Raw genomic sequence first — 23,983 nt, forward strand, 5'->3', positions numbered from 1 at the left:
CATCCCTACGATGCCGCCGAGCGCGCATGATGCCGCGATGAGCACCGAATGTATAGCCTTTTGGCTGCGCCGACCTGCTTCGTGCACGTACACGATGGCCGTGGTGTATTCAGCACCCACTGCGAGCCCCATGCAGATGCGCAGCACTGCCAACAGGGCAGGCGCGGCAGGACCAATGTGATTGTACGTGGGTAGGCAGCCAATAAGCGTCGTTGATATGCCCATCAGCAGGATCGTAATCAGCAGGGAAACCTGGGGGAAAGGGCAGTCACACGTGACACCAATCATGCTGGGTGGTGGGGGCAGTGCGGCACTGGTATCGTGCGTCATGGTACTCTCCGCTAATGATTCGCTTGAAACATGCAACAGTACGTGCCTGTCCCTTTCGCATGCATGCACGTTCGCACATGTGTGTATGTGTGTGCGAGTATGTGCATGCACGTGTGCATTCCTGCGTACCTGCGTGGCTGCTTGCGCGTGCTGATGTGCGCACGGCTGGTTGGCCCAGGCGGCCACGCTGACTGACAAGATGCAAGCTGGACTGTGGCTGCACTTGAAAAGATGATTGACCCCGCGGCCGCCACTGCATGCTCACCTTGCGGCCCCAAATGTCTCCAACGCTTCCAAACACGATCGCACCCAAAGGTCGCACGATAAAGGCAGCTGCATAGACCTTGTCCACGCGCAGGTGCGCATGAGAAGAGGGCGTGAGCGCGGGTGAGGGTGCATGCGACGTAGTGTGATTGGACACTCTTGCCAGCTAGGCAGCTAGGCAACGGCGTATACATGCGTAGAAACGACGTGTGTTCTGCGGCGACGACGAGCGATTGGCGTCAGCAACTCGCGAGGGCTCGCGAGGGCGCATCTTCATTCACACCATCCAGAACGCCAGGGCCTTGGTCTCCTTGCTGGCATGAGGAGGGAAGAACGCGTTGGAGATTGGGGCGTCCAGCTGTGCCACGATGCTGAAGTCGTACTGCGACGGCGGCACAGCAAGCAGCGTGGTGCCAATATTGCTGCGGGACGCGCCAGGGGATCCACGCGAGCAGCCACCACGCCTTGCTCTCCCCGCCTTGGCGCGCAAGTTTACGCTTTATCCCGCCGTGCTGCCTCGGCATACCACTTACAACTGCTATGCAGCATCAAGAGAGTTGCCTCACCCATTCCATTACGGTGCCTAGCATCAGGGAGACTAGGACGAGCCTGGGGCAGGCTGGCTTGGAGGCTGCGCTGCATCCCTGGGCGCCTGCCAACGCCAGCCCCTCAGCGTTCCGGCCCGCCGCTTCGCCACCAGCAATAAATTCTTGACTCATATATGTATTTTTACTGTTCGCTCGCAAAGCTCAAGCAGGGTCACACATCAGTGGGTCACCCGTGGTTGTCTAGCACAAGGCGCGCGACGAAAGATATGAAGAAAGCCGTTATTGATGCCGAAAGTATTGACGCGTTATCTGCATGCACATATGCGGTGTGCGGCGGAGTGAATTGTCCGACACCTCGCTTCAAGCGGCGAGAAGCTGTCACAGTTGCGAAGAAGCGGGAAGTTGTGAGCTTTCTCAAGCTGCTTGCCGCACACTTTGCTACTGCGGATCCCCGGTGAGGCGGTTACGGCCGACTACGACTCCAAGGTAGTATACTTTCCTTTCTCAACAGTGCAGGCACCAGGCGTGCCTGCTAGCGTGACGGTGGGGTGGGCGGCAGTCGAATTGCGGCATTGATGGTCACCAATGCAGTGAATTATGCAGTCATTCACACAGGTTCAAGCCGAGGGGATTGCTGCGTATGGTGCATCAACCGACGGGGTTCCAGCCGCCATCTTGCGGCAAAAGCGTGTCAAATGCGCAGCAGCACAACGCAACCCCTTGGATACACATTCCCGAATGCGCAAAGGTACTGAAGTGATGCTGCTCATGGGTGTTACAGCGGGTGCTCGAGTCTGCAGGTGCACTAACAGCTAGACAAAGGAGCGACAAGTCTGGTCAGAACAAGACACGCCAAGATATGGAAGTCAGATTCAACGGGGGAGGTAGCATGCGGAGCGGCAGCGCAAACGTCGCAGCTTACAGAAGCCCGTTGGAGGCCAGAAATCCCAACGTCAAGAGGACGAGCACGCCCGCGATGCCACCTGACGAGGGACAAACAACGACAAGAGAGGGTGCGTCAGGCACCAGCCCCTTAGTCATGAGGGGCATCGAATGCAAACACAGAATTTGCACCAACTGTGCAACTTTGTACATGCGCCTGCACGCCACGGCGGTCCTGTCTTCTGACCCGGCATAGGCAGTGGCAGCATGTGCAGTGGCATGCGCTATACGGTGCCCTTCGGCAGCCCGGAAGCCCACCGGCAAGCTGCAGGCTCCTCTTCAGCATGTCAGCTGATGAGGCGCCGTTGTCCTCACTCAGGCCGCTGGTGACCAACCCTGCGTAGTACTCAACCCCCCCATGGGTTTGCGCCTTCAGCTGTTGCTGTTGCTGCTGCTGCTGCTGCTGCTGCTGGAGTGCTGGAGCGGAGATCGGCGACTCCGGTTGCTGCTCTTGTGGCTGAGGTGTGTGTGATGCCTGGGCCTGGGAATGCGTTGTTAAGCGACATGATAGGCATGGGAGCCCCTATGACATAATCAGGTGGATCAGCCGGGCGCGGTGGAAAGCGGCTGCTGCTGGAGCTTGGCCTCCTGCTAGTTCTTGCTCGCCGCCTTCCTCCCCCCGGGTTGCCGCCACGCACCGTCTGCTGCTCGGTTACAGACTGCACCATGTTGTAAAGCTCCGAGCACCCAATCTCCCGTGGCTCGCGTCTGGCACTCCGGCATTGCAGCACGATTGCCCGAGCCATGCGCCGTGGCCGCAGCGCGACTGCGTATCCTCGCGCACCCTGCCAGGCATTGCTGCCACAGGCGCCCAGAGCGTTGGTCGGTGCACACAGCATTGGGCTGCAAGCGATGCGTTATCGACGCGCTTTCAAATTATCAGCGTTCGGGAGAGACTGTGCGCAATTGCGGACAATGGGATTGCAGTCGAGATCGTCGGGAAGATCGTTGATCATAGGACTGTACACGGTACGATACCGTCCAAATCACAGGTGACAGATGTAAGGCATGGTTACATACTGCCGCACATGCAAGGCACGGAGGCTTGAGCTTGATCAGGGCACGCACCACCAAACTGTCGTGGCTCATCATCACGATCAGGTGCTGAGGCAGCGTGTCAGCGAGGCACTGGAAGGCCTGGTGAGCCCTGGTGGAAATCTCAAGTACTTCACCACGTACCTCTGCTGACAAGTTTGATGCAAGGTTGCGGGCAGGGATACCCCACTCGCTTTGTGCACTCTGCTGCTTGCCGCACACTAGAATCCCCGGTGATGACACGGCGACGGCCGACTACGACTCCAAGGTAGTAAAGGTATACTTTCAATTTTATATCGTAATATTACATGGTGTAAGCACGGCCCAATTGCAAACAAACCCATGACAACCCATGGTTGCTCAACCCCCGTTGTGCTGTTGAAGAATTTAGCCCTCCCCCGGCCCCAAACACTCCAGACGATCTCGCTCAAAGCGTGCCTGTGGCCCTTTGAATTGTTGACATCGCACTGTTACACATAACTCAGCTTGGAAACTAGTTGAAGATGCAGCAATGCAGCTAATTGATATTGACCAGCTCGCCTACAGGCACCACCTGCTCGGCAAGCAATATGTACTGTATGGAAATCTACGGCAGAAGCAAGGTGGAGTAAATACCGCAATTCAAAGTTTAAGGCCCAAGGGAGTCGTCTCTGTTGTACCACTTAGCCGGTGTGGTTCTTGACCACACAAGGCCCACCGCCCTCACCGTAGCACCGCTGCTGCGCAGTGCACAGCCCCAAGGCGCATTTGCGGCCCCCAGCTCTACTGGACATCGTCCTGAGGGTGCATATATAGCAATGGTTGGCATGAGCAACAAACACACCAAGACCAGAGTGGGTGATGTCTCAAATGCGAGTGAAGCGGCTCTCGCACACACCGGAACGCCTGCAATCGGACCCATTGCCTTGACCCACCGTGGGGATCAGGAAGGGGCATGGCAGACCTAGCCTGTCTAAGAGTTTAATGAGCCCTTCACTCGGTGCACCACACACCTTAAACGTGCCCCAGTTGCCGCGACCGCCACCCTCTTTCTTAGGACCCTCCTTCAGCTTGTGGCCATCACCTGTTGGGTTTGAAGGCACCACGCGAGCGTGGCGGGGGCGTGCGGGACCGAGCCAGAGGGCAACGCGGGGTCGGTGTGGTGCAGGGCGGCTGAGCCGGTGCAGCGTGTCATGGGTGGCAACAACTCTCCTCAACAGTCAGGCTAGCTTAAAGGGCCACAGCAAATCAGTGAAAACCTGCCATGCAGCATCCCTGCATCAGTGGCTTCGCTTCTGTGTGGCGGGATGCCTTATGCTCCTTGATTGTGCAGGACGCTGGCTTCAACGTCGCCCTACAAGCATGCAGTCGTGCAGCTTCATTACAAGGGGGCTAATACGCTCACCGCTGTGGCGCTCCATGCGTGCGTTCTTAGCCACTTCGTGCTTCTTGTGGTCATCATGCTTGTGAGCTATCTTGGCGCTGTGCTCGTCGGGCTTGACTGCCTCCATGCTCGACGGTCCTGCGCTGTCCTGCTGGTCAAGCGGCTGAAAGTGGCCAAGGAGCAGGTAAGGGGGCGGAAATAGAGGTCTGGCGCACAGTTGTCTGGGATACATGGCAATCAGCAGCCAAAGAGTGCGGCGCGAGGGCACTTCAAGTTGCAAGCTGTCGTGCCCCTGTCGCATCGTTGCTGCGCCATGGGTGGGGCCATGCCCCATGTGCGTGCCGCTCATCCCGTTCAACCAAGTGAAGCAAAACTCTGTACACGCTTGCTTTGGCTGTTGCATACGGGCTCGCTTCATTCCGTTTCGAGATCACGCATCCTGCCACGACAGCACCTCACCAAAGATAGGGAGCGACTGCGTCGAAGAGGATCCAGAAAAATCATGTGATTTTCACACTGTTGAAATAGTCCCTCGGCACGAATGTGCTGGCCCAGAAGCCTTTCGCCCGTATGAGTAATATCATAATGGCTCAGGTGTTTGCCGAGCAAATGAGCAACGAAGGACGATACGGTGATAACCACCGCAAATGGGCAAGCTTTTAAATTTTCAGTATCGTAACGCTAGCTGTAGACAGCAGCCAAATCGCTCGCCCAACCAACCGCGTCGACTGCTCGCAAATAGTGTACGGTACACTTCTTGCGCCATTCAGCGAGGACGGTTTGGCGGGTCTTTAGATTCAAATGTTAGTTCATGCACACGGCTGTGTAAGGGAGGCACACACCAAGCGCGTGTTGCGACCTGCTGCCCTGGCTCCTTTGTTGGCATGTGGCCCCGTCCCAACGCGCCGCTCCCTCCACACCATAATACAACACCATCCCAAGGGAATGCAGCTAGATTTTTGAAAGACATGCGTGGCCCACTGTTCACCGCGCTCTCCGGCGGAGACCCTGACCCTCGGCAACCGCTGCTGGTACAGCACCTCCGCCGTCGCCGGCGGACGAGTGCCGGGCGCCCCTGTGCAGTACCTGCAGCTGTAGCGCTCGCGGCTACGGCTCTCATCCTGCTGGGTTTGCTGGGCGCGTCGCTGCACCGCGCAGATTTGTTTGCTGGAGTGCTCGCAGGCGCTTTGAGAGGCGCCAGTAGCGCGGTCAGCTTGACGAAGGGCCCGAAGCCACTGGCCTACCCTGTTTGGTGGTGAGCATAGTGCAAGCGCCTGACTGGTGAAGCGCGGGCCTCAGGTACCAAGGCTTCCGCAGCTGTCGACACTGACGGGTGATCGGCCGCTTGCGGCCCAGCCTATGTCATCACTGAATGCGCACAACCGACCCGTGCGCAGGTTTGCACCATTCTACTCAGGTTCTGGTTACGGCAGTGAGGCGCTCAGCTATGTTGCAGCAATGCTGGGCACAGGGGCCTTCCGGCCGCAAGATGTGTGGGTGACTCATTCTGGTGACACGGTGACGCCGGCAGTTGTGAGGGCCATGGAGGCCTCGGGGCGCAGCATGCTCCAACAGCAGGTGCGGGGTAGCACACACGCAGTGGTCGGCAGCAGGCATACTACTGGACTGAGCGGCGTGGCCTGGAGCTTGTCCATGAGAGGGTTGCTCTACAGGCAGCGACCAGCTCACCCTGGGGGCCCTGCCTGTACACACAACCATCCCTCTTGCGCGGCTAGAAGGCCTCCTCCCCTGAGCCCCCTCCCTCTCCAACATGCACCCACACCTGTGCGGCCAGGAGTACGCGCGCCTATCGCGGGGCGCTCTGCCTGAGGCCGACTTGCAGCGCCCCGCCATTGCCATCTGCCACTCTTTTCCCGAGTGCTGGGCGCGCCGCAAGCCGCGCACCTGGGCCGCGATGAGGGACGATCCCCCAATGGCTGCCCCAGGCTGTCCCTGCCCCCCTAGCGGCTCTGATGAGGTCGCGTACCGTATCGGACGCACCATGTGAGCCCAGGCCGAGGTCCTGCTTTCCCTATTAAGCATGGAAGCTTGCTTGCTGTTTGCACGTGCTCTTAGCTATAGCGTCATCTGTATTGTTGCTCTCTCATGTTCTGCACACGTGTCGCCCCGCCTGCACTGGTCTAGGTACGAGACTGCAGGGCTGCCCCAGCACCTGGTGGCCCACTGCAACGCCATGGATGAGGTGAGTCAGGACTCATGGGAGCACGCAAGAGTGACACGCAGGATGGAGATGCTCACACCATGTAGGTTTTTGCCTTCTCATGTGGCGTTGCACTGCCAGCTCACACATGCACTGTGTCCAGATGTTGCCTCTGCCTCCGCAATGACCCTCCTGAGCAGGTGTGGGTGCCAACAGAATTCAACCGCCAGACGTTCATCACTGCTGGTGTGAAACCTACGAAGCTGCGGGTGGTTGAGGAGGGTGAGTGCTGAGAGTCGGCTGGGCAGAACACGCAATTTCGTTGCACTGCGAAATGACCACGAACAAGTTGCACCGGGGTGCAAGGAATTTACGTGTGTTATGCCACCAGTGACTGGCCCCAAAGTAACCGCGGTCGTCCACGCGCTACGACCCTGCAGGTATCAACACAACGCGCTGGGACCCACGGGCCTTTGCCCCCTTGGACCCCCTGGACCTGGGGCCACAGCAGCTCACAGGGTTGCCCAGGGGAGCGGTGCAGGCAGTGGACCGTGACGCTGATCCCGGCGCTCGCAGCCTCAGCAGGCAGGTACTGGACAAAACTGGCAGCAGCAGTGCACCTGGACAAAGAGATTCAACAGGGGCCCAGAAACCATTTGGTGAGTGCTTGGCAACCCTGGTGGCGCGAGCTTGGTCAAAAGGTTATGTTGCCACCTGCTCGTGTTTTCGCATCATGATTATGGTTGGAACATACATGGCACAACAATTGATATTGTGTGCAACCACCTCACAGTTTTCCTGAGTGTGTTCAAGTTGGAGGCCCGCAAGGGATGGTGAGCGGGGTCAGGCTTGATCAGCGAGGCAGGGGTTGGCCCTGCACTGCACTGACCCCCCTTTTTGGGAGCCTAGCACTTGCCGACATCACAAAAGTGACAGCAACCCTCAGCCCCAACCCCAGCCTCCCCCCACATCTTTCGCTGGGCCAGGGATGTGTTGCTGGATGCTTTCCTCTCAGAGTTTGGTCCCCAAGAGAACGTTGAGGTGCGTACACATGGTTGTAATTGATTTGACCTAGGCAGGGCTCAAACGATTTAATCTCCCTGATTCGTGCGTGCCCTGGCAGCCATACCCGCCCTTGGGAGCATGTGAAGATGAGGGACCAACACCCGACCCCATCTTGATGTGCCACCCCCTTGCGCCTGTCACACAACGGGTCACCAGCTGCACATCCTGACGAAGCCGTACCCTGGCAGCCACCGCAAGTCTGCCGACGGCGTAGAGGATGTCATGTGGCGGTGGCTGGAGCGTGCCAGGGGACTAACGCGCGAGAGGGATGCGGCAAGGCTGCCGCGCGTGTTTGTATACGCGCGCCACATTGCAGACGATGTCTACCCTCGCCTTTACCTTGGTGCGCTGAGCGCACTCTCCACGGCCTCACGTGGCTTGCCCAGCCTGCGCAACTGCCGAGTATGCATCAGCAGCAGCGGCACACTCGCTATTGTCAAGTCAAGTGTCTGGCAATGCGACGAGCCATAGAAACGAGCTAAACGACGCCATGGATGCCGCCTTCCTTCCTGTACCTCACAGGTGGCGATGCCATAGTGCTGCCCACCCGTGGTGAGGGTTGGGGCCGTCCTCAAATGGAAGCCATGTCGCTGGGGCGCCCCCTCATCACCACCAACTGGAGCGGCCCCACAGCCTACATCAACCACAAGGTAGCCTACCCGTTGGCCTTTGAGGGCCTGTCGAACGCCGCCGAAGGTGAGTGTCAGCCTCATGCACGTTGAGAATGGCGGGGGTTTCAAAGGTGGGCCGGGCATGACAAGAAACTTCCCATTTGCTCACCATTCAATGCAGGATGCACCCCTCACATAAGCCGGCATCAAACAGAATTACATGCCTTAAGACTTGGACAGTCACCTCCTCACGCACCCATCCTACTCATCCACACATGTTTTCATCCTCACACTACCTGCGTCGCTCAAGCCACCATGAACCTACCCATGCCAACCACCCACCCACCACCAGACATGAATGCCACAGACCCAGACGCATGGAACCCATGGTTTGACGGCCAGCTCTGGGCAAAGCCCTCCGCGACCCACCTGCGCCAGCTCATGCGCCAGGTCATCACGCATCCCGACGAGGCCGCGGCTCGCGGCCGTGCCGCGCGCCAGCACCTGCTGAACAAATTCACGCCCGAGGTGCTGGCAAGGCGTGTGCGCGACGAGGTGCTGCGCGTGCAGGCCAAGCTGCTGGCAGGTGGTACCCCCACGGCACGGCGACCGCGCTCTGACTCAGCCCTCCACATCGCACCGGGGGATGGTGACCGAGGGGGCCAGGACGACGGTGCCGCGCTGTCTCGTACGCTGTGGCTGGTGCCCGGAGCCATTCCCACCGCCAGTGGTCGAGGACAGCCGTCAGAGGGCACCTACTGCCACAGGCACCCTGACCTGTGCGAGCGAGCCGCTGCGGCCGCAGCAGCCGCGGCCGCGACTGCGGCCCCGACGCCCATGCTGGGATTTGAGCAGCAGCAGCCCAAAGCGACAGACTTAATGGCTCAAGCACAGGCGGCAGGGTTCTCACGCATCGGGGCGGGTGGGACTGCGGCTGGCCTCGACCCCGTGCGTACAACCCTGGCAGAAATGCTGGAGCGGCTCGAAGCCCCAAGGCCCATCAGAACGTATGCACGGCAGCAGCCACCTCAAGCGGCCATCAATGGACATCTCAGCAGTGTGGTGAGCGGTGCAGCGGCCGGCGTCGGCGAGCAGGGTCCGCCCCCCGCGGTGCTGGAGGAGGGTAGCAGCCTGGTACCTGGTCGCCACCCTGACGGGCAGGAGCCCCAAAAGCAAATGGCTGTTGGGGCCCGGTGGCACAGGGACCAGGGAGCAGTGCAGGATCAAGTGGAGGACGTTGATGGGGACGAGGAGGATGACGGCGCAATAGTCTTGCACACATGGTAACCACTGCAGGTTGCCTGCGGGCGCCTTGCAGGCGCAGCCAACGCCCTGTTGGTGTTTCATGCCACCGTTTTTGTGCTTGACAGCCTTGCACCTCTACACTTGAATTTGCTATGGAAACAATGAACGAACATGATGTTGAGGCTGACACAGGGCAGCTTGCCACTCGCTACAGCTTCCCACTGCGTCACCGAGATTGGGTCATGCTGCTTGTTTACCTGTCGTGTGTCTGCAAGGCTGTGCTGCATATCACGTCTGGTGATTTGAGCAACATACTCACGCCATCGATTACATGACATTGCGTTGTTGCTAACGGACCCTAAATATGCGTGTTGGATGGCTGGCTGGCAGTTGTTGCCCTACTTCTGCTTACGATACGAAAGTCCAGTCAAACCTTGAGCACTCGCTATTGAAACCCTGCACACACGCAATCTGCAAATGTTACGCTTGCTCTCAGTAGAGTTGCAGGTGTGCTCGCACCGCATGTGTTTCGGGGCCCCCCAAGTGTGCCCAAATGCATTCAGCATGGTTGTCTGCCGACATGCGGGATTATATCTGGGCGGAGCGGCTCTGCTACATCATGCACGCTGTTATCTCTAAGTACTAATTCATGATAAGGCAACGCACAATCGCCACAGGAGCGGCCGGCGGGATCGGATGACATAAGGCAGTCATCGCGTCGTCACCACACCGCGCTATTCCCTACTGGAATCTAAGAGCTGTGTACAAAGAGCACATGTATCGACGACCATTGCACCTGTTGAAGTGCTTCTGACACGTGATCTTCCTCCTTGTTGCGATCTGTCTGCTTGTCATGGCTCCCGTGTACGTCGTTACGGGGGGATCTATAGGACTGGGGCTGTACGCTTCCATTGAGCTGGCCAAGCAGGGTGGCACGGTCGTCATTGCGGCCCGCAACCCTGCACGCCTGGCGGAGGCAGTGGAGCGCGTCAAGGCGGCCAGTGCAGAGGCCGGCGGGACTGCGGTTGGTATTGAGCTCGACCTGTCCAGCCTGGCCAACGTGAAGTGCTTTGCAGATGATCTGCTTGCAAAGTACCCAGGGCAGAAGGTGAGGCTTGCGGGGCGAAGGGAGCGCCGCGCAGATGGAAGCACCAGAGGCGGTTTTGGGCGGGCGGGCACGCTTTTTGTGCTTGGTTTCGAGGTTGATGACGGCCCGACTCGCAGCCCCTTCCCCACCCTTTTAATCCTACAGCTCCAGGGCTTGGTGCTCAACGCGGGAATCAACACCCCCAAGTTTGCCTGGTCTAAGGACGGCATTGAATCCACGTGGGCCACGAACCACCTGGTGGGCTGCCGCGATTGCGGCCAGGCATCCCTTTGTGCGGGAGTGGGCAGGGGCTGGCACTGCCCGCGTCGCAGCCGTTATGTCGCTCTCCTACAGCAGAGACCACCTTGCTCACAGCCGCCACTGCGTGGCCAGGGCGTGTTGACGTTACCACTGAAGTTCTCTCATTTCCTGACCCCCCAGGGTCACTTCTACCTCGCCCAGCTGCTCCTGCCCCACCTTGCACCAGACGGCCGCATTGTGGTGACCAGCAGGTGCGCGTGGCACTTGATGATGTACCGCGCACAATCCTTGCCAGAGAAAGCGTGCATTCATGCCATGCTGAAAGGTGGTTTTGTGTGTTGCTGCTCTACCTACACGGGACTTGTGATTTGACAACTGACGGCGCTTTGTGATGATGACGATGCTACCTCTCTATTCGCAACCCTGTTGCCGCCCAGTGGCACTCACGACCCGGCCGTCAAGGCTCCCCTGCCTGAGCCCAAGTACAACTCATTGGACGAGGTTGCCATGATCAAGTGCGGTCAGGACCGGTCGCGCTGGGCGCTAGACCTGCACTTTCAAGCCGCACGCAGAGCCAATGATGGCTGTTATGCACGCAGCTTGCGTTCCGCCTGGATCCTTACGTTTCTCTTGCACCATCAACCTTCTTGCTGGCCGCATCATTGCGCTTCCCCTCAGGTCTGACCTCAACGGCGTCCCCCCGGCGCAGTTCAACGGGTGAGTGGCGCCCACTTACTGAGCAAACGGAGGAAGCGCCGTGATGTTGCCGAGTGACCTTCGGAAGAAGAAGCTTGCCACTTGTTGTATGCACGACGGACTACGAAGGTCCTGCGCTTATGCCGAGGCATTGCCTGCAACCACTTCACCTCTGCAGCCGGCTGGCGTACACGCGGTCCAAGCTCTGCAACATCCTGTTCACGAACGAGCTCGCGCGCCGGCTGCAGCAGCAGGGCAGCGCCGTCACTGTCAACGCGTATGACCCGGTGAGAGTTGGCCCGCGCCAAAAGGGCACAGGGAAAGCATGGGGGGTGATGGCAAGCTCATGTGAGCGCAGTGCGGGGCTGTCAAGCATTGGCTGAAGTTTGAGCCATGTGCAGGTCATGCAGCATTGCTGCTGTGTTCATAGGGGCACCTGCAAAGTATGTGATCGCAAAGCCGTTTCTCTGCACCCACTCCTGGGTGCCACTGGAACGCCCATGCGAAAGCAACCCCCAGGCCCAGGGCATGTGGTCCTCACCTGCTTTTGCATCTAACCCCTGTTCCCCCCACTCTTTGATGGTCAGGGCTTCTGTCCCGACACGGAGCTGTCACGTGAGATGCCCTCTTTCCTGCTGCCAGTGTTCCGCACGCTGGTGCCCATCCTCATGTGGGTGACAGGCTCCCCGCAGCGGCCCAGGTGAGCTCGGCACAGTGTGCACCCCGTGCACGTTGGTGCCAGTAGTAGGAAGGGAGAGGCAGGTCCTGCTATTTGTGTAGCTGCTTCCACCCGGAGGCAGAAACGGCATGAACCCTGTCTGCTGCACACGGTGTTTGCAGCCTCGCTGCCCCCTGCACTTGCTGTGCTTGCATGGCCATATTACACCATGTTCTGCACAGCAGCCTCACTGCCAACCTTCGTCTCTCACTCGCCCACTCCTTCCTCCCCAGTACGTCCCCTGTGTCTGGTGCCTTCATGGGCCGCCTCGCCTACGACAAGGAGTTTGCCGGCGTCACAGGCAAGTGCTGGAAATTATTGTGTGCTTTTGTACACAGACTGAGCAGGGTGGTGACTTCTGCACATGCACACCAACCTAAAAGACAATCTGCAGCTGGCTGCTTTATCTGGGCTGCAATGCCTCATCCAGCCCCGCGCTTTGGCTGCAAGTACTATGATGCTCTGCACCGCCACGCTGCGTTCTCTGTGCTTCTCACTCTCCTTTGACCCCACAACCCCCTCAACCCATCTGGCCCCTGCTCTACCTGCGTCAATACCCAGGCAAGTACTTCAGCATCGACCACCTGGAGGCATCCTCACCCGCATCCATGGAGGTGGCCAGGCAGGCCGAGCTGTGGGAGTACAGCGAGAAGCTGCTGGCAAAGCTGACGGCTGCCACAGGTGGACTGGCGCAGCCCACACCTGCGACATGAGGAGAGTCACTGCGGGGTCGATGCAGGATACGCGAAATGACAAGAACACAAACGTCCGTAGCATTGCTTGTTGCTATCTTTGCCGTGAAGTCCATTGATCTGTGTCCCCCTGTACAGAAGCAACACAAATGTTTATCGCTAATGTTGTGGCTGGGGTTTATCTGTCTCTGTCTCCTTGCGGTAACTCAACGCGCCCATGACAACTTTCAAGCTAGAAGCGAGCGCCAACACAGCTTACAACAATGCTTGCACAAATGCATCGAGTGCACATGCCCAGTTTTAATGGCTGATGGCGGGTGGCTGCATGCATTTTGCCCATGCAATAGTTGTATATTTGCAGGAAACCCAAGCAGGATCAGTTCATCCATTGTCACAGAATTGCGTGTTGCAAGGCAAAGAAGGGCATGCCGTCTTCAGTTCAGCAGACACGTTGCATGCACATTGCCGTTAAATGTGTGCATGCAGTGTCATAGGCAAGCTGAAGCCAAGCATCATGCGTGATACAGGGCGTGACGGCTACTTGGGCCCTCTTCTGCTAGAAGCGCCGCGTGCCGTTCTGGGCGGGGGGACACTTGATGAAGTCACTGGGCCACTTGCCCTGGGGCCCACCCTTGGTGTTGACCACGTAGGCATTGAGGGCATCTAGCAGCGAGGTATCGCGCTTGTTGCTTGTTGTTGGGGTGCGTGCGACGTAGCCCAGGTGCTCTGGCACCTCAGTGCCGTCCGCCAGCATGAGGCAGTGCACCCAGGCAGCTGCCACCCGACCCTTCAGCTTGTTGGCCAGGGCCAAGGCACCCTCTGCACCCGTGGCGTACGCAAACACCGGCTCCTTGCTGCCCTTGAGCACTGTGCCCGCAGCCACGTCAGCGCCAGCCTTGTCTTCGCTGTTGGTGTAGTGCAGTGTTGCCGTGACACCCGCCGCCTTCAGGCGTGCCTTGAGGTCAGTCTCCGCAGTGGACCCGTTGGTCACCAGGATCACTCGGCCAGCCAGATCTTTCGGCCCGTTGATGACGACCTTGCGCGGCGCACCGCTTGCGGTGACGGACCGCACCGCCAGGGCGCGAGCGTCTGCGCGGTAATGCGTGGAGAATGACGCCCGGGTGCCAAGCTCAGTCACACGAGAAGGGGTGATGCTGATGCCCCCGGCGGCCAGGTCACAGTTGCCTAGCCCGGGCTGCAGCCAGATGCCCTTGAACGATGGCACCTCGACGACGGTGAGCGCCAGGTTGTGGGCCTTGGCAAACGAGGTGAGGTGCTGTACCTCCTCACCACCCCAGGTGCCATTGGGGAACAGGATTGCAGCGGGCGGAAATCCTGCATAGAGGCAGACCTTTGAAGGTGGTGATGTTGGCGGTGGTGAAGGTGGTGTTTGGTGGGCGCCAGATGGGGTGTGCACGAAGTGCCTCTGCAACACCTGTGCTTTCGCGGCTCTCAGGGTAGGCAACACAGTGTTCAGAGCGCAGCCTTAGGCTGGACGCCACGAGGCTTGCAGCAGGCCAGTGCAAGGACCTGCAGGCGTTAGCTCTACCTTAAGCTTCCCAGGCTCGAGGGTGGTCAAGCGGGGCTGGACCTTAGCAAGCAGCCAGCGCCTCGCGGACAGGAGTGCCGAACGGGGCAGGCTGGCACCGCGAGGAGTGCCGTTGGCGTGCGCCGATAGCGCCAGGAGGGGCAGCACCACCAGTATGGCTACCATGGCCCGTGACATGGCTGGGATTGCCATGATCAGCAAGCTTCGGTTCGTTGTGAAGAGGGGGGTGGCACCAGGGGAGGGGTGACCAGCGCTTTATGAGTGGTAGCACACGCCAACGACCGCGCCATCAGCGCGAGCTGGTGCGTAACACCGCCAAGCCTCGTATGTCAACCCCAGCATTCAAATGCACTAAGGCCGCACCCTCGTCCGTGCTCAGATCTCCGAGCTCGAAATAAGGTACTTGGCATGGGGCTGCCGGTTTGTAAATGCTAGAAGCACTGCTGGTGACGATGATTCGTAAATCGACACTCACAAGGCTTCAACTGGCATGTCACTCGGCTGTCCACAACAGTCCTGTCCAGCTGACGCAGGCTCATCGGTCACTCGCCGTTATGGGAGGTGATCCGTGCACATCGCATGACGGATGGTTGTGCTGACGCGTTGTATGCTTGCATGACCAGGCACATTTTCATGTCAAGGTATACAAATGGAATAAGTAATGAAATACATAGATGCACAAAGCTCTTGATGAATGTATTCTACTGTAGGCCGCGCCAACGGCTGGGTGGTGCTGAAACCTGGCTGGCCACGGGCCCAATGCCAAAAATCTAGGGGAATACTGACCTAGGCTGGTACTGTGAGCTCACAGATGCCATACAAAGGCACACGCTGGTTACACCGCCGTGCACGCTGCGTTGCACACACTGTCTCAACCGCCCGTGTCATTCTTGGGGCCGCTGGGCGCCCGCCTGTCTGCCACCTGCCCTCTACCCAGCACCATGCTCCATGAAGTAAAGGTGGTGCTGCTACCCCGCGGGGCGACCTGGGACTCCACCAAAACCCTGAAACCGTGGCGCTGGTACAGCGCCACCGCACCTGAGTCCTGGGTTGTCAGCATCACGCGGCTGCCCCGAGGCGCGTCCTCCAGCAGCCGGGTTATCAGGGCGCTGGCAATGCCCTGGCGCTGTGGGCGTCGTGTGGGTCAGAGGAGGAAAGGGGTGCACATGGTGTGGGCCGCGCCGCCATGGGACACACAGCTGCCTGCTGGTCGCGCTAGCTAAGTGGCAGTGGCAACACGTTTTCAACGAACCCAGGACGATTGGCTGTCATCAGTCACAGCTGCCATGCACAGACAGGGCCATTTCCCTGCGCCCTTTCTGCAACGTGCCTCCTGACGCCCTCACCCTGGACTCTGGCCGCACGGCGAGCATCGACAGGTGTGCAATGGCGCCGCCCTCGGAAGCTTCACCAGCGCCGAGCCGTTGGTCCAGGGCCAGAGCCCGCAGCATGCTGCCCCATCCCCACAGCAGCGGCCATGCCGCCATCCCGTGCCACAGGAAATCCAGCAGGCCAGGATACGTGCCAGGGAGTATGACGCCTCCCGCGCCGCATACCTCGCCGCTCGCCGGGTCGCGGGTCATGAAGAAGGGGTTGCCTGCTGCCAGCAGCGCCTGCAGCCGCCGCGCGAACAACCACTCCAATGCAGCTATGCGTTCACGCTTCTCTGAGGATTGGAAAATGCTGCCGTAGGCGGGGTTCGCGGCAAACACGTTTGCGTAAAGCGCCGCAACGCACGGCACATCTGCCGGCGCGACAGCTGTCAGCGTGTGCATCGCCGGCGCTCCCAGACCAGCTGGCATGGGCGCACGCAGTTGCTGATTATAGCACCAGTAAGCATGTAATACGCCCTTGCGCTTGGCGGCGTGAGCAACCTATTCAAAGTCTGCACACGTCGACCTGGTGCGCACACCTACAGGTGGCGGCAGGCTTGGTGGCGGTGGCCAGGCAGTGGCGTGACCGGGTGATTTGTTCGGGACGCAGATGCGGTAATTACAGTCCAAAAGATTTTAGATGCAGACGGCGCTTTGCGCCCTGCTCGTCAGTCGTGATCGTCTCTTGTTCGTAATCGCCCTGACTTCGTCCGCCAAAGTTCAAATGTGATCTGGCCAGCACACCGAAAAGAACATTATGTCAATCTGAACATCTCGCAAGACTTTCACTTTCGCAGTCAGGCCAGGCCCAGCCACCTGCATGAGCGCGGCCATGGGCGCCGCAGCGCCGCAGCAGGCGCAGCGTGTGCCAGCTCCAACGCCGCAGCCTATCCTGCAGCTGCCCGAGGCGGTGGTGCACCGAATTGCGGCGGGTGAAGTGATCCAGCGTCCTGCCAGCGCACTCAAGGAGATGCTGGAGAACAGGTGGGGCCCGGCAACAAGCACACCGTGCACCTGCTCAATCAGCTGCAGCCCCTTGCGTGCAGCCGTGCTTGTGCTCGGCCAACCCTGTATGTCTCAGCCTCGCCACCTTGAATGTTGCACACCTTCAGCTCAAAATTCCCCCTGCCCTCTCTCCTTACCAACCCTCTGCGTGACAGCATCGACGCCGGGGCGACGCGGATCGCCGTGACGGTCAAGGAGGGTGGGCTGCGCCTGCTGCAGGTCGCCGACGACGGCTGCGGCGTGGCGCGCGCCGACCTGCCGTTGCTGTGCGTTCGCCACGCGACCAGCAAGCTGCGCGCCTATGAGGACCTGGAGGCCATCGCCACGCTTGGGTTCAGGGGTGAGGCCCTCGCCAGCATATCATTCGTGGCGCACCTGAGCGCCACAACCATGACGCGTGGCGCAGCGCACGGCTGGCGCGCCTCCTACCAGGATGGCGCGCTGCTGGACCCCCCGGGCGCCAAGCCCTGTGCTGCCGTGCCCGGCACAGTGCTGACGGTGGAGGACCTCTTCTTCAACGTGCCGGCCAGGCGCAAGGCCTTCCGCGCCGGCGGCGCCGAGGAGGGCGCGCTGGTGCTGGACCTGATGCAGGTGGGGGTGCTGGCGCTGGTCTCTGACAGCGGCGAGGTTAGGGAAGGGGCGGGAACTGGTGATGTTTGTTGCATGCGGCTGCTGGCACACGGCAAGTGGTCAACATGGTGTGCGATGAGGCGCTCGAGGGATGCGCCACGTCACCTGGCCTCCGCTCCCTTCATGTGTGCATCATGGCGACACTCCCCGGTCCCCCGGGGCACTTGTGCCACGCACGCACCTCAATCACTCGCAGCGCTACGCCGTGTGGGCGGCCCCACGCGTTGGCTTCTCCCTGCGCCGCCAAGGCGAGGCACGCGCGGACCTGGCCACCTCTCCCGGCGCGTCGCGCCTGGACGTTATCCGCCAGCTGCACGGCCCAGACCTGGCCGGGTCGCTGCTGCCGCTTTCCGTGGCATGCGGCCAGGAACCGACAGCTGATCTCGCGCACGATGCGCCTGGCGGGCCCCACTTGCGCGTGGAAGGCTTTGCGTCGGGCCTGGCGTGGGCCGGGCGGCGTGGGACGCTCGTGCTGTTTATCAACGGGCGCTGCGTGGAGTGCGGACCGCTGAAGCGCGGTGCAGAGGCCGTCTACGCGACGCTCGTGCCACGCGCGCCCAAACCGTGGCTATTTCTTGATGTGCGGCTGCCGCCGCGGCAGGTTGAGGTCAACGTCCATCCCACCAAGCGGGAAGTCGGCTTCCTGCATCAGGTGGGGCCGGGGGCTGGGGGCCGGGGCAGAGCGGGGCAAAAGGGCGTGGTAGGGGGATGGCGGCTAGAAGGCGCACAGCGGATCAAGGATTTTGGGTGTAGGATTTCGGTCTCGTGAGTTTGGTGAGCTTGGATGCGGTGTGCTTAATTGGACAATCGCCCTGCTACATAGTGTTTGCTACACTCTCTGCCTGTTGCTGGTTTCGTCTTCTCCCGCCTGCCATTGCTTTAAGGCTCTTCCTGGCGGCTGCACAATCAACCATGTCCGTTGCATCTTTCCAGGACCTGGTGATCGATGCGATCTGTCGCCAGCTGGAGGCCACCCTGCTGGCCGCAATGAGCAGCCGTACCTTTGCCACGCATTCCACACCCGCCACCACGGCGCTGCGTCTCGCGGAGCAGCTGGTGAGTGGCGGCGGCAGCGGCAGTGGCAATGGCGGCAGCCGACAGAGTGCTCAGCAGACGCAAGGGCAGGCGAGCACGCAGCAGCAGCAGCAGCAGCAGCAGCAGCAAGCACAGCAGCAGATGCAGAAGCCGAAGCAGACTCAGCAGCAGACCATCTACAGGCCAGACAAGCTGGTGCGGGCAGACCACCGCACACGCACCATGGATGCCTTTGTGGTGCGCGGGGCGTCAGCGCCCGCGGTCAATGGAGGTTCGAAGACAGGCCAGCAAGGCGGCGGCGGCGGCGGCGGCGGTGAAGCCGACGTAGATGCTGTTGATGCAGAGGCGGATGCGAGTGCGGGGCTAGCAGGGCACACTGCATCTGCCGCTGCAAAAGCGGCTGTTGCTGTTGGCATGCCGCGCAAGCGGCGAGCCGCGGAGCGCGATCGGCTGGCCTTCAACAGCAGCATGGCAGCGGCAGTGGTGGGCAGTGGCGATGACGGGGAAGAGCGGCAGGACGGGGTTGATGGACACCCTGACGCTGCGGAGAATTCGACAGCTGGAGCACTTGTGCAGCAGGCGCAGCAGCTACTGCCGCCCAAAGCACGCGAGCAGGGCAACCCCCCGGGCCCGCCGCCTGTGGCCGCGGCGCGCGAGCTGCTTGCAGCGCGAGAGGCGGCCTCCCCCGCGGGTCTGACGGGCTTGGTGCGTCAGCACGTTTTCGTGGGGTTGGCTGACGAGGCTGGGGAGTGGGGCCTGCTGCAGTCTGGCACGCGGCTCTATCTCGCGGCCCTGGGTCCGCTGAGCCGGGACCTGTTCGAGCTGCAGGGACTGCGACGCTGGGGCCGCTGCCCCGCAGCAGCGCTGGCGGAGCCGCTGCCACTGGAGGGCCTGGCCGCGGCGGGGCTGGCACTGGAGGAGGCCGCTGGGAGGTGGCAGGTAAGGGTATGTTATCCATTTGTTGCCGGGGCGGGCCCCAAGCTCGAGTGGGTGAGGCCAGCCCCCCTGAATCTCAGCCCTCGCCGAGATCTTCCGCCCTTTCTTGTGCGCCCACCCTCGCAGCCCTCAGACGGTCCCATCCCCGAGCTGGCGCGCCTTGCGGCACAGGCCCTGTCCATGCGCGCCCCCGTCCTGGCCAGGCTAGGCGTGGTCGTCGATGACCAGGGGCGGCTGGCGACGCTGCCTGTGCTACTCAACGGCTACTCCCCCGACCCCTCGCGCCTGCCAGACTTGATACTGGCGCTGGTGAGAGACGTTCCCTGGGAGGAGGGTGAGGAGGCACGTGAGGTGGTGGAGGGCGTGGTGGCAGCGGTGGCGATGCTCTTCGCGCTGGCCCCGCTGGAGCGGGAAGTGGAGCGCGGTGCGAGCAGCGGCTATGGCGGAGACGGCGGGCAGTCGGCGGGTTTAGAGATGACGAGAGGGGCGGAGGCAATGCAGCTGGACGGTCCGGCGCGGGACGCCGGCCCTTGCCATGCGTCATTAGCGCCGCACCGCCGCCTGGCGGAGCGTGAATGGGTGGCACGGCACGTGGTGTTGCCGGCAATGAAGGCGCTGCTGCGGCCCAGGCCGTGCCGTGCCAATGACGGCAGCCTGCTGCTCCTGACCTCCATGGAGCGGCTATACCGCGTCTTTGAGCGGTGCGGTTGAGTGCCCGCCTCGAGCTCATGTCACATGCCATGCCCAGCAGGATGAGCCACCCAGCTTCTTTGCCATACTGCATGATCTCTCTGCAAAATTACGAGTCTTTGTTGATCATTTCAGGCACGGCAGCACTTTGTCCAAGGTGTGCTTCGCTGAACGATGGCGCTGCAAATTGCCGCTGCTTTTTGAATTTCCCCCCATAGTTCTGCAAAGTCAGACTTGCGTCGTCAGATATGTGTGATTGTTGTGAGCAACCAGCAGACAAAATTGGGATAGCTGTCGACAGAAGCACTCACAAGGTCTGCTACACTTTTATGAATTCAAATCAATAATTAAGAAGCACCACCCATTTGCAAGTCTTGCAGGGACGAGAGCCAGCTGTGCGGCATTCATTCTACTCCCCCTGCCCCCGTCGCCCAGCGGCCCCGAACCCAGCCCCCAAGGCTGCCAGCTCCACCGCCGCTAGATGGCCGTGCTTCACCCGGCCACGCCGCCTCAAGGACTGCCGCCTGCTGCAGCGCCCAGCAGCGCCGCAATGGCGACCCGCCTCCCTCGCTGCTGGCTGCCCCGCCGGCGGACTCGTGCGCTGTGGCGCCATACGGCGCGCCTCCACAGCTGCTGAGGACATAGTCAACTTGCTGGCTGCACACGCGCCACGCCCGGCGCTCTGCCTCTTCTTCCCACCGCTCGCGCAGCATAACCAGGGCCGCAGGGGGCAGAACGCTGTCAGGGTCAGGTGCGGGGCTGTCGTGTCCGCCGCCTACCGGCACCAGCCGCCCTGTCAGCGTGCCCAGAGGTTGCTGTGCATGGTGCGCCAGCTCCTCCTGCAGGCCCTCCAGCTCACAGCCCAGGTCCTGGCGTGGGGAGTGGGCAGGAGACGGGGGCCAACACCGTGTCAGGCCAGAAAATGGCAAACCAGGGCGTGTAGTGTTTGCGCATGTGCCCTAAAGTGAGGGGAGCGCCGCTGCAGCATTGATGGAGCCAGCAAGTCCCTTTCACGCGACAAAGACACACATAAACCACGTTTCTGCCTCTGTCCTGACTGCCTCTTAAGGGGCGGCGCCGGAGCAATCTTGCTTGCGCACCGCGGGGGCTTCTCCGTCCTCAAGCGACTGCGGCGGCGGCATCAAGCCGCCTGGAAGCGGCAGCGGCACTGGAAAGTGGGGACTGGCAGGCCCTGTCGACCGCCGTGTCGACATTCGCAGGCTGTCACAACCTCCCGCATTTCCTGCGGCGCTGCCGCTGCTCTGCCATGTCGCGCGGAGCTGCGCCACGCCGCCGCCACTCTGTCCTTGCAGTAGGGCCCCGTTGGACTCGTCACCAACATCGCCGACGCTGCACATGGGCAGCTCCTCCCCCTGCAGCATACCGCATTCGCTGTCCCCCTGGTGGCCAAACCCGCGCGCCAGGCGTTGCAGCCGCCACGACATGGCCATCAGCAGCTCGCCTCCGTCGGCAATCGAAGCTGCGTCCTGGTCCCAGCCCTCTCCCCCTGTGCTGGCGACATGGCCGGTCCCAACCGCGCTCACGCTGCCCCCGCCGTAAGACCAGGGCCGCTGCAGACGTCCGGGAGGCAGGCCGCCAGAGGCTAGCTGCGACGGCTGGCCAATGGCCGCCATAGTGCCAACCAGACGCGGTGGTGGCCTCTGGTGGTGCTGGCTCCGCTGCTGCCAGTAGCGCCTCTGCTGCTCCGTCACACTCTGCTGCGAATGGCGCTGCCACGTGTGTGCTCCATTTGGCAGCTCACCAGGATCAGGGCTCTGCCAGTTCTCCAGGTTCCACTGCTGCCGCTGCTGCTGAAGGTGCTGGTCCTCCTCCTGCAGCTGCCGCTGTCCTTCTTGCTGCAGCTGCCCCTGCTGAAGCCGCTCACCGCAATGGCGCTGCTCGCGCCTGCAGGCGTTCACACGCAGGTCCTCGCTGTGGTCCTCCCTCTGACCCTGCTCTTGTCCCTGCCACTTCTCAGGCCTGGGCAGTGTGGTTGTGCTGCTGGCTGGGTCCAGCAGGCCGACCAAGGTGTGCGGCCGCGGCAGGCTAGAGCGCAGCGCGTTCAGGGTGTCTGAACGCCTGTCACTGCCACCGCTAGCCTCTGTGCGCTGATTTGCTGCACTGAATTTTACATTGCCACTGAGCTGCGACAAGGCCACGCTTGCCATGTCTTTCTGGGTGCTGAGGCAGGCTCCAGCAAGCGGCACCGCCAGGCTGCTCGTGCTGTTTGCGGGTTCGCCCGTGGCCATTCTGCAGCGTGCCTCTGGCTCAAGCACATCCACAGCGCCGTCAATACCCTGCTGCTCAAGTACACCCAAGGGGGGGCATTTGCTGCCACAGCCGTCCCTGCTGCAGTTTCCGCTGCTGCCGTTGCCACCGCTCCCATCATCTCCGTCGGCAACCTCGTGGCTCCCATTGCTGAGCTCCTGCAGCAACCCTGTCACACGCGAATTGGCTTGCCGCACCTCTGACAAAGCCTCCGACAGGTCGCGGCCCTGGAAGGACGATGCGTGCGAAGACAAGTGGACACGGCCCAAGTCCTGTGCGGGCAGAAGGCCGAGCGCGTCAAGAGCCTGCTCAAGGGCTGCGCCGTCAGCGTGACTCTCGGCCTCTGCGCAGCGCAAAAAACCCGCTGTCTCCACGGCAGCTACCTCGGTCGTGCCACATGCTGCTGCCTCCGCCACGGCTGCTGGCTCACCACCGCCAGCGCTGTCTGGGCCCCACCCCGACAGGAACTCGCTGGTCTGCTGTTGCCATTGAGCGCGCTGCCGCGTTGGGCGCGCGCCGTCTGCCGCCTGGACCTGCTCAAACATGCGGTCCAAAGTGTCCTGCCCCGGCCGACACCCAGCAGCCAGCGGGGACCCCCGGTGGCCGAGCGGCCCCAGGCCGCTGGCCCCTGGCAACACCTGCTGCAGCACACGTGCCACCATGCCGTGCATGGGGCTGTCCCCAGTGTGACTGCCTGCTCGCTGCGGCGAACAGCCCGCCGCGACGCCCCTGCCAGTGTCGCTGTCACCCGGTGCGCTGCCCACTTCGGTCTGGAGGGGTGGCCTGGCGTCCACCATGTCTGCTGGCGAGCCAACCACAATCTCTACACGCCCGTAGAAGTGGTGGGCCACCTCGAGCCGTGCGTCCGGCTGCAGCGCCGCGGCCGCCTCCCCGCCGTACACCGCCATTGGCTGCAGGCGGTGCAGCCAAGGCGGAGGCGGGCCCGGCGACCACTCGGCCTGCGACCCCGCGTCGATGGAACGCCGCAGGCCTGGGAGTGGCGCTGGGTCCTGGTCCTGCTTGGCGCCCGGAGAGGCATCGACCTCCTCCGCCAGCTGCTGGCGCCGCGGCGGCGGCGAGGGCGGCGCGTACACCTGCACCCCGAAATCAAGCAGCTCCCCCTCGAAGGGCTTGGGGCGCTGGAAGTGGCGGCCGGAGCTGACGGTCGCAGGGGCCTTGAGCGGGGCGCGGCGGGCGCGACGGACCTTGTTGGGAGACCTGCCGCTTGCGGGTGAGCTGTGGGCTTCTGTGGCGCTGCTGCTTGGCGTCGCTAGGCACAGCACCGCTGTTCGCGCCTCAGATGCCGCGACCCTGACTGCCGCAATCTGGTCGGATCTGCAGCGCTCCAGCGCAGCCAAGAGCCGGGACCGCTGAGACGACAACGCCTCTGCTTCCCCGGAGCCTGCGGCAGGCCCCGTGCCGAGTGTTGTTGGCGCACTGGCACGCTCTGACGCCGCGGAGTCTGCGACGACAGTCATC

At 61.5% G+C, this 23,983-nt stretch overlaps 5 protein-coding genes across 5 annotated transcripts; 2 read left to right on the top strand and 3 right to left on the bottom strand.

Moving 5' to 3' along the window:
- Nucleotides 1–3,781: 3,781 nt before the first annotated feature.
- Nucleotides 3,782–4,609, bottom strand: MNEG_0181 (hypothetical protein; the record flags this gene model as incomplete). Its single annotated transcript, XM_014051327.1, has 3 exons — nucleotides 3,782–3,838; nucleotides 4,112–4,182; nucleotides 4,504–4,609. 3 exons carry the CDS (start codon nucleotides 4,607–4,609, stop codon nucleotides 3,782–3,784), a joined length of 234 nt encoding a protein of 77 aa, XP_013906781.1.
- A 3,683-nt stretch (nucleotides 4,610–8,292) lies between these two features.
- MNEG_0182 (dehydrogenase/reductase) lies at nucleotides 8,293–13,039 on the top strand (the record flags this gene model as incomplete). Its single annotated transcript, XM_014051328.1, has 11 exons — nucleotides 8,293–8,404; nucleotides 8,672–8,905; nucleotides 10,455–10,672; nucleotides 10,817–10,909; nucleotides 11,093–11,163; nucleotides 11,350–11,427; nucleotides 11,591–11,629; nucleotides 11,787–11,895; nucleotides 12,196–12,308; nucleotides 12,560–12,631; nucleotides 12,901–13,039. The coding sequence occupies 11 exons, from the start codon at nucleotides 8,293–8,295 to the stop codon at nucleotides 13,037–13,039; spliced, it is 1,278 nt and encodes a 425-aa protein (XP_013906782.1).
- A 535-nt stretch (nucleotides 13,040–13,574) lies between these two features.
- MNEG_0183 (hypothetical protein) lies at nucleotides 13,575–14,744 on the bottom strand (the record flags this gene model as incomplete). The annotated part of the gene is made up of 2 exons (XM_014051329.1): nucleotides 13,575–14,369; nucleotides 14,568–14,744. The coding sequence occupies 2 exons, from the start codon at nucleotides 14,742–14,744 to the stop codon at nucleotides 13,575–13,577; spliced, it is 972 nt and encodes a 323-aa protein (XP_013906783.1).
- A 694-nt stretch (nucleotides 14,745–15,438) lies between these two features.
- Nucleotides 15,439–16,369, bottom strand: MNEG_0184 (hypothetical protein; the record flags this gene model as incomplete). Its single annotated transcript, XM_014051330.1, has 2 exons — nucleotides 15,439–15,687; nucleotides 15,914–16,369. 2 exons carry the CDS (start codon nucleotides 16,367–16,369, stop codon nucleotides 15,439–15,441), a joined length of 705 nt encoding a protein of 234 aa, XP_013906784.1.
- Nucleotides 16,370–16,772: 403 nt separating this feature from the next.
- MNEG_0185 (putative MutL protein) lies at nucleotides 16,773–20,257 on the top strand (the record flags this gene model as incomplete). The annotated part of the gene is made up of 5 exons (XM_014051331.1): nucleotides 16,773–16,924; nucleotides 17,101–17,536; nucleotides 17,772–18,227; nucleotides 18,509–19,549; nucleotides 19,673–20,257. 5 exons carry the CDS (start codon nucleotides 16,773–16,775, stop codon nucleotides 20,255–20,257), a joined length of 2,670 nt encoding a protein of 889 aa, XP_013906785.1.
- Between the last annotated feature and the right edge of the window lie 3,726 nt (nucleotides 20,258–23,983).

Source organism: Monoraphidium neglectum (assembly GCF_000611645.1).
Source record: "Monoraphidium neglectum strain SAG 48.87 unplaced genomic scaffold scaffold00012, whole genome shotgun sequence".
Taxonomy (NCBI): domain Eukaryota; kingdom Viridiplantae; phylum Chlorophyta; class Chlorophyceae; order Sphaeropleales; family Selenastraceae; genus Monoraphidium; species Monoraphidium neglectum.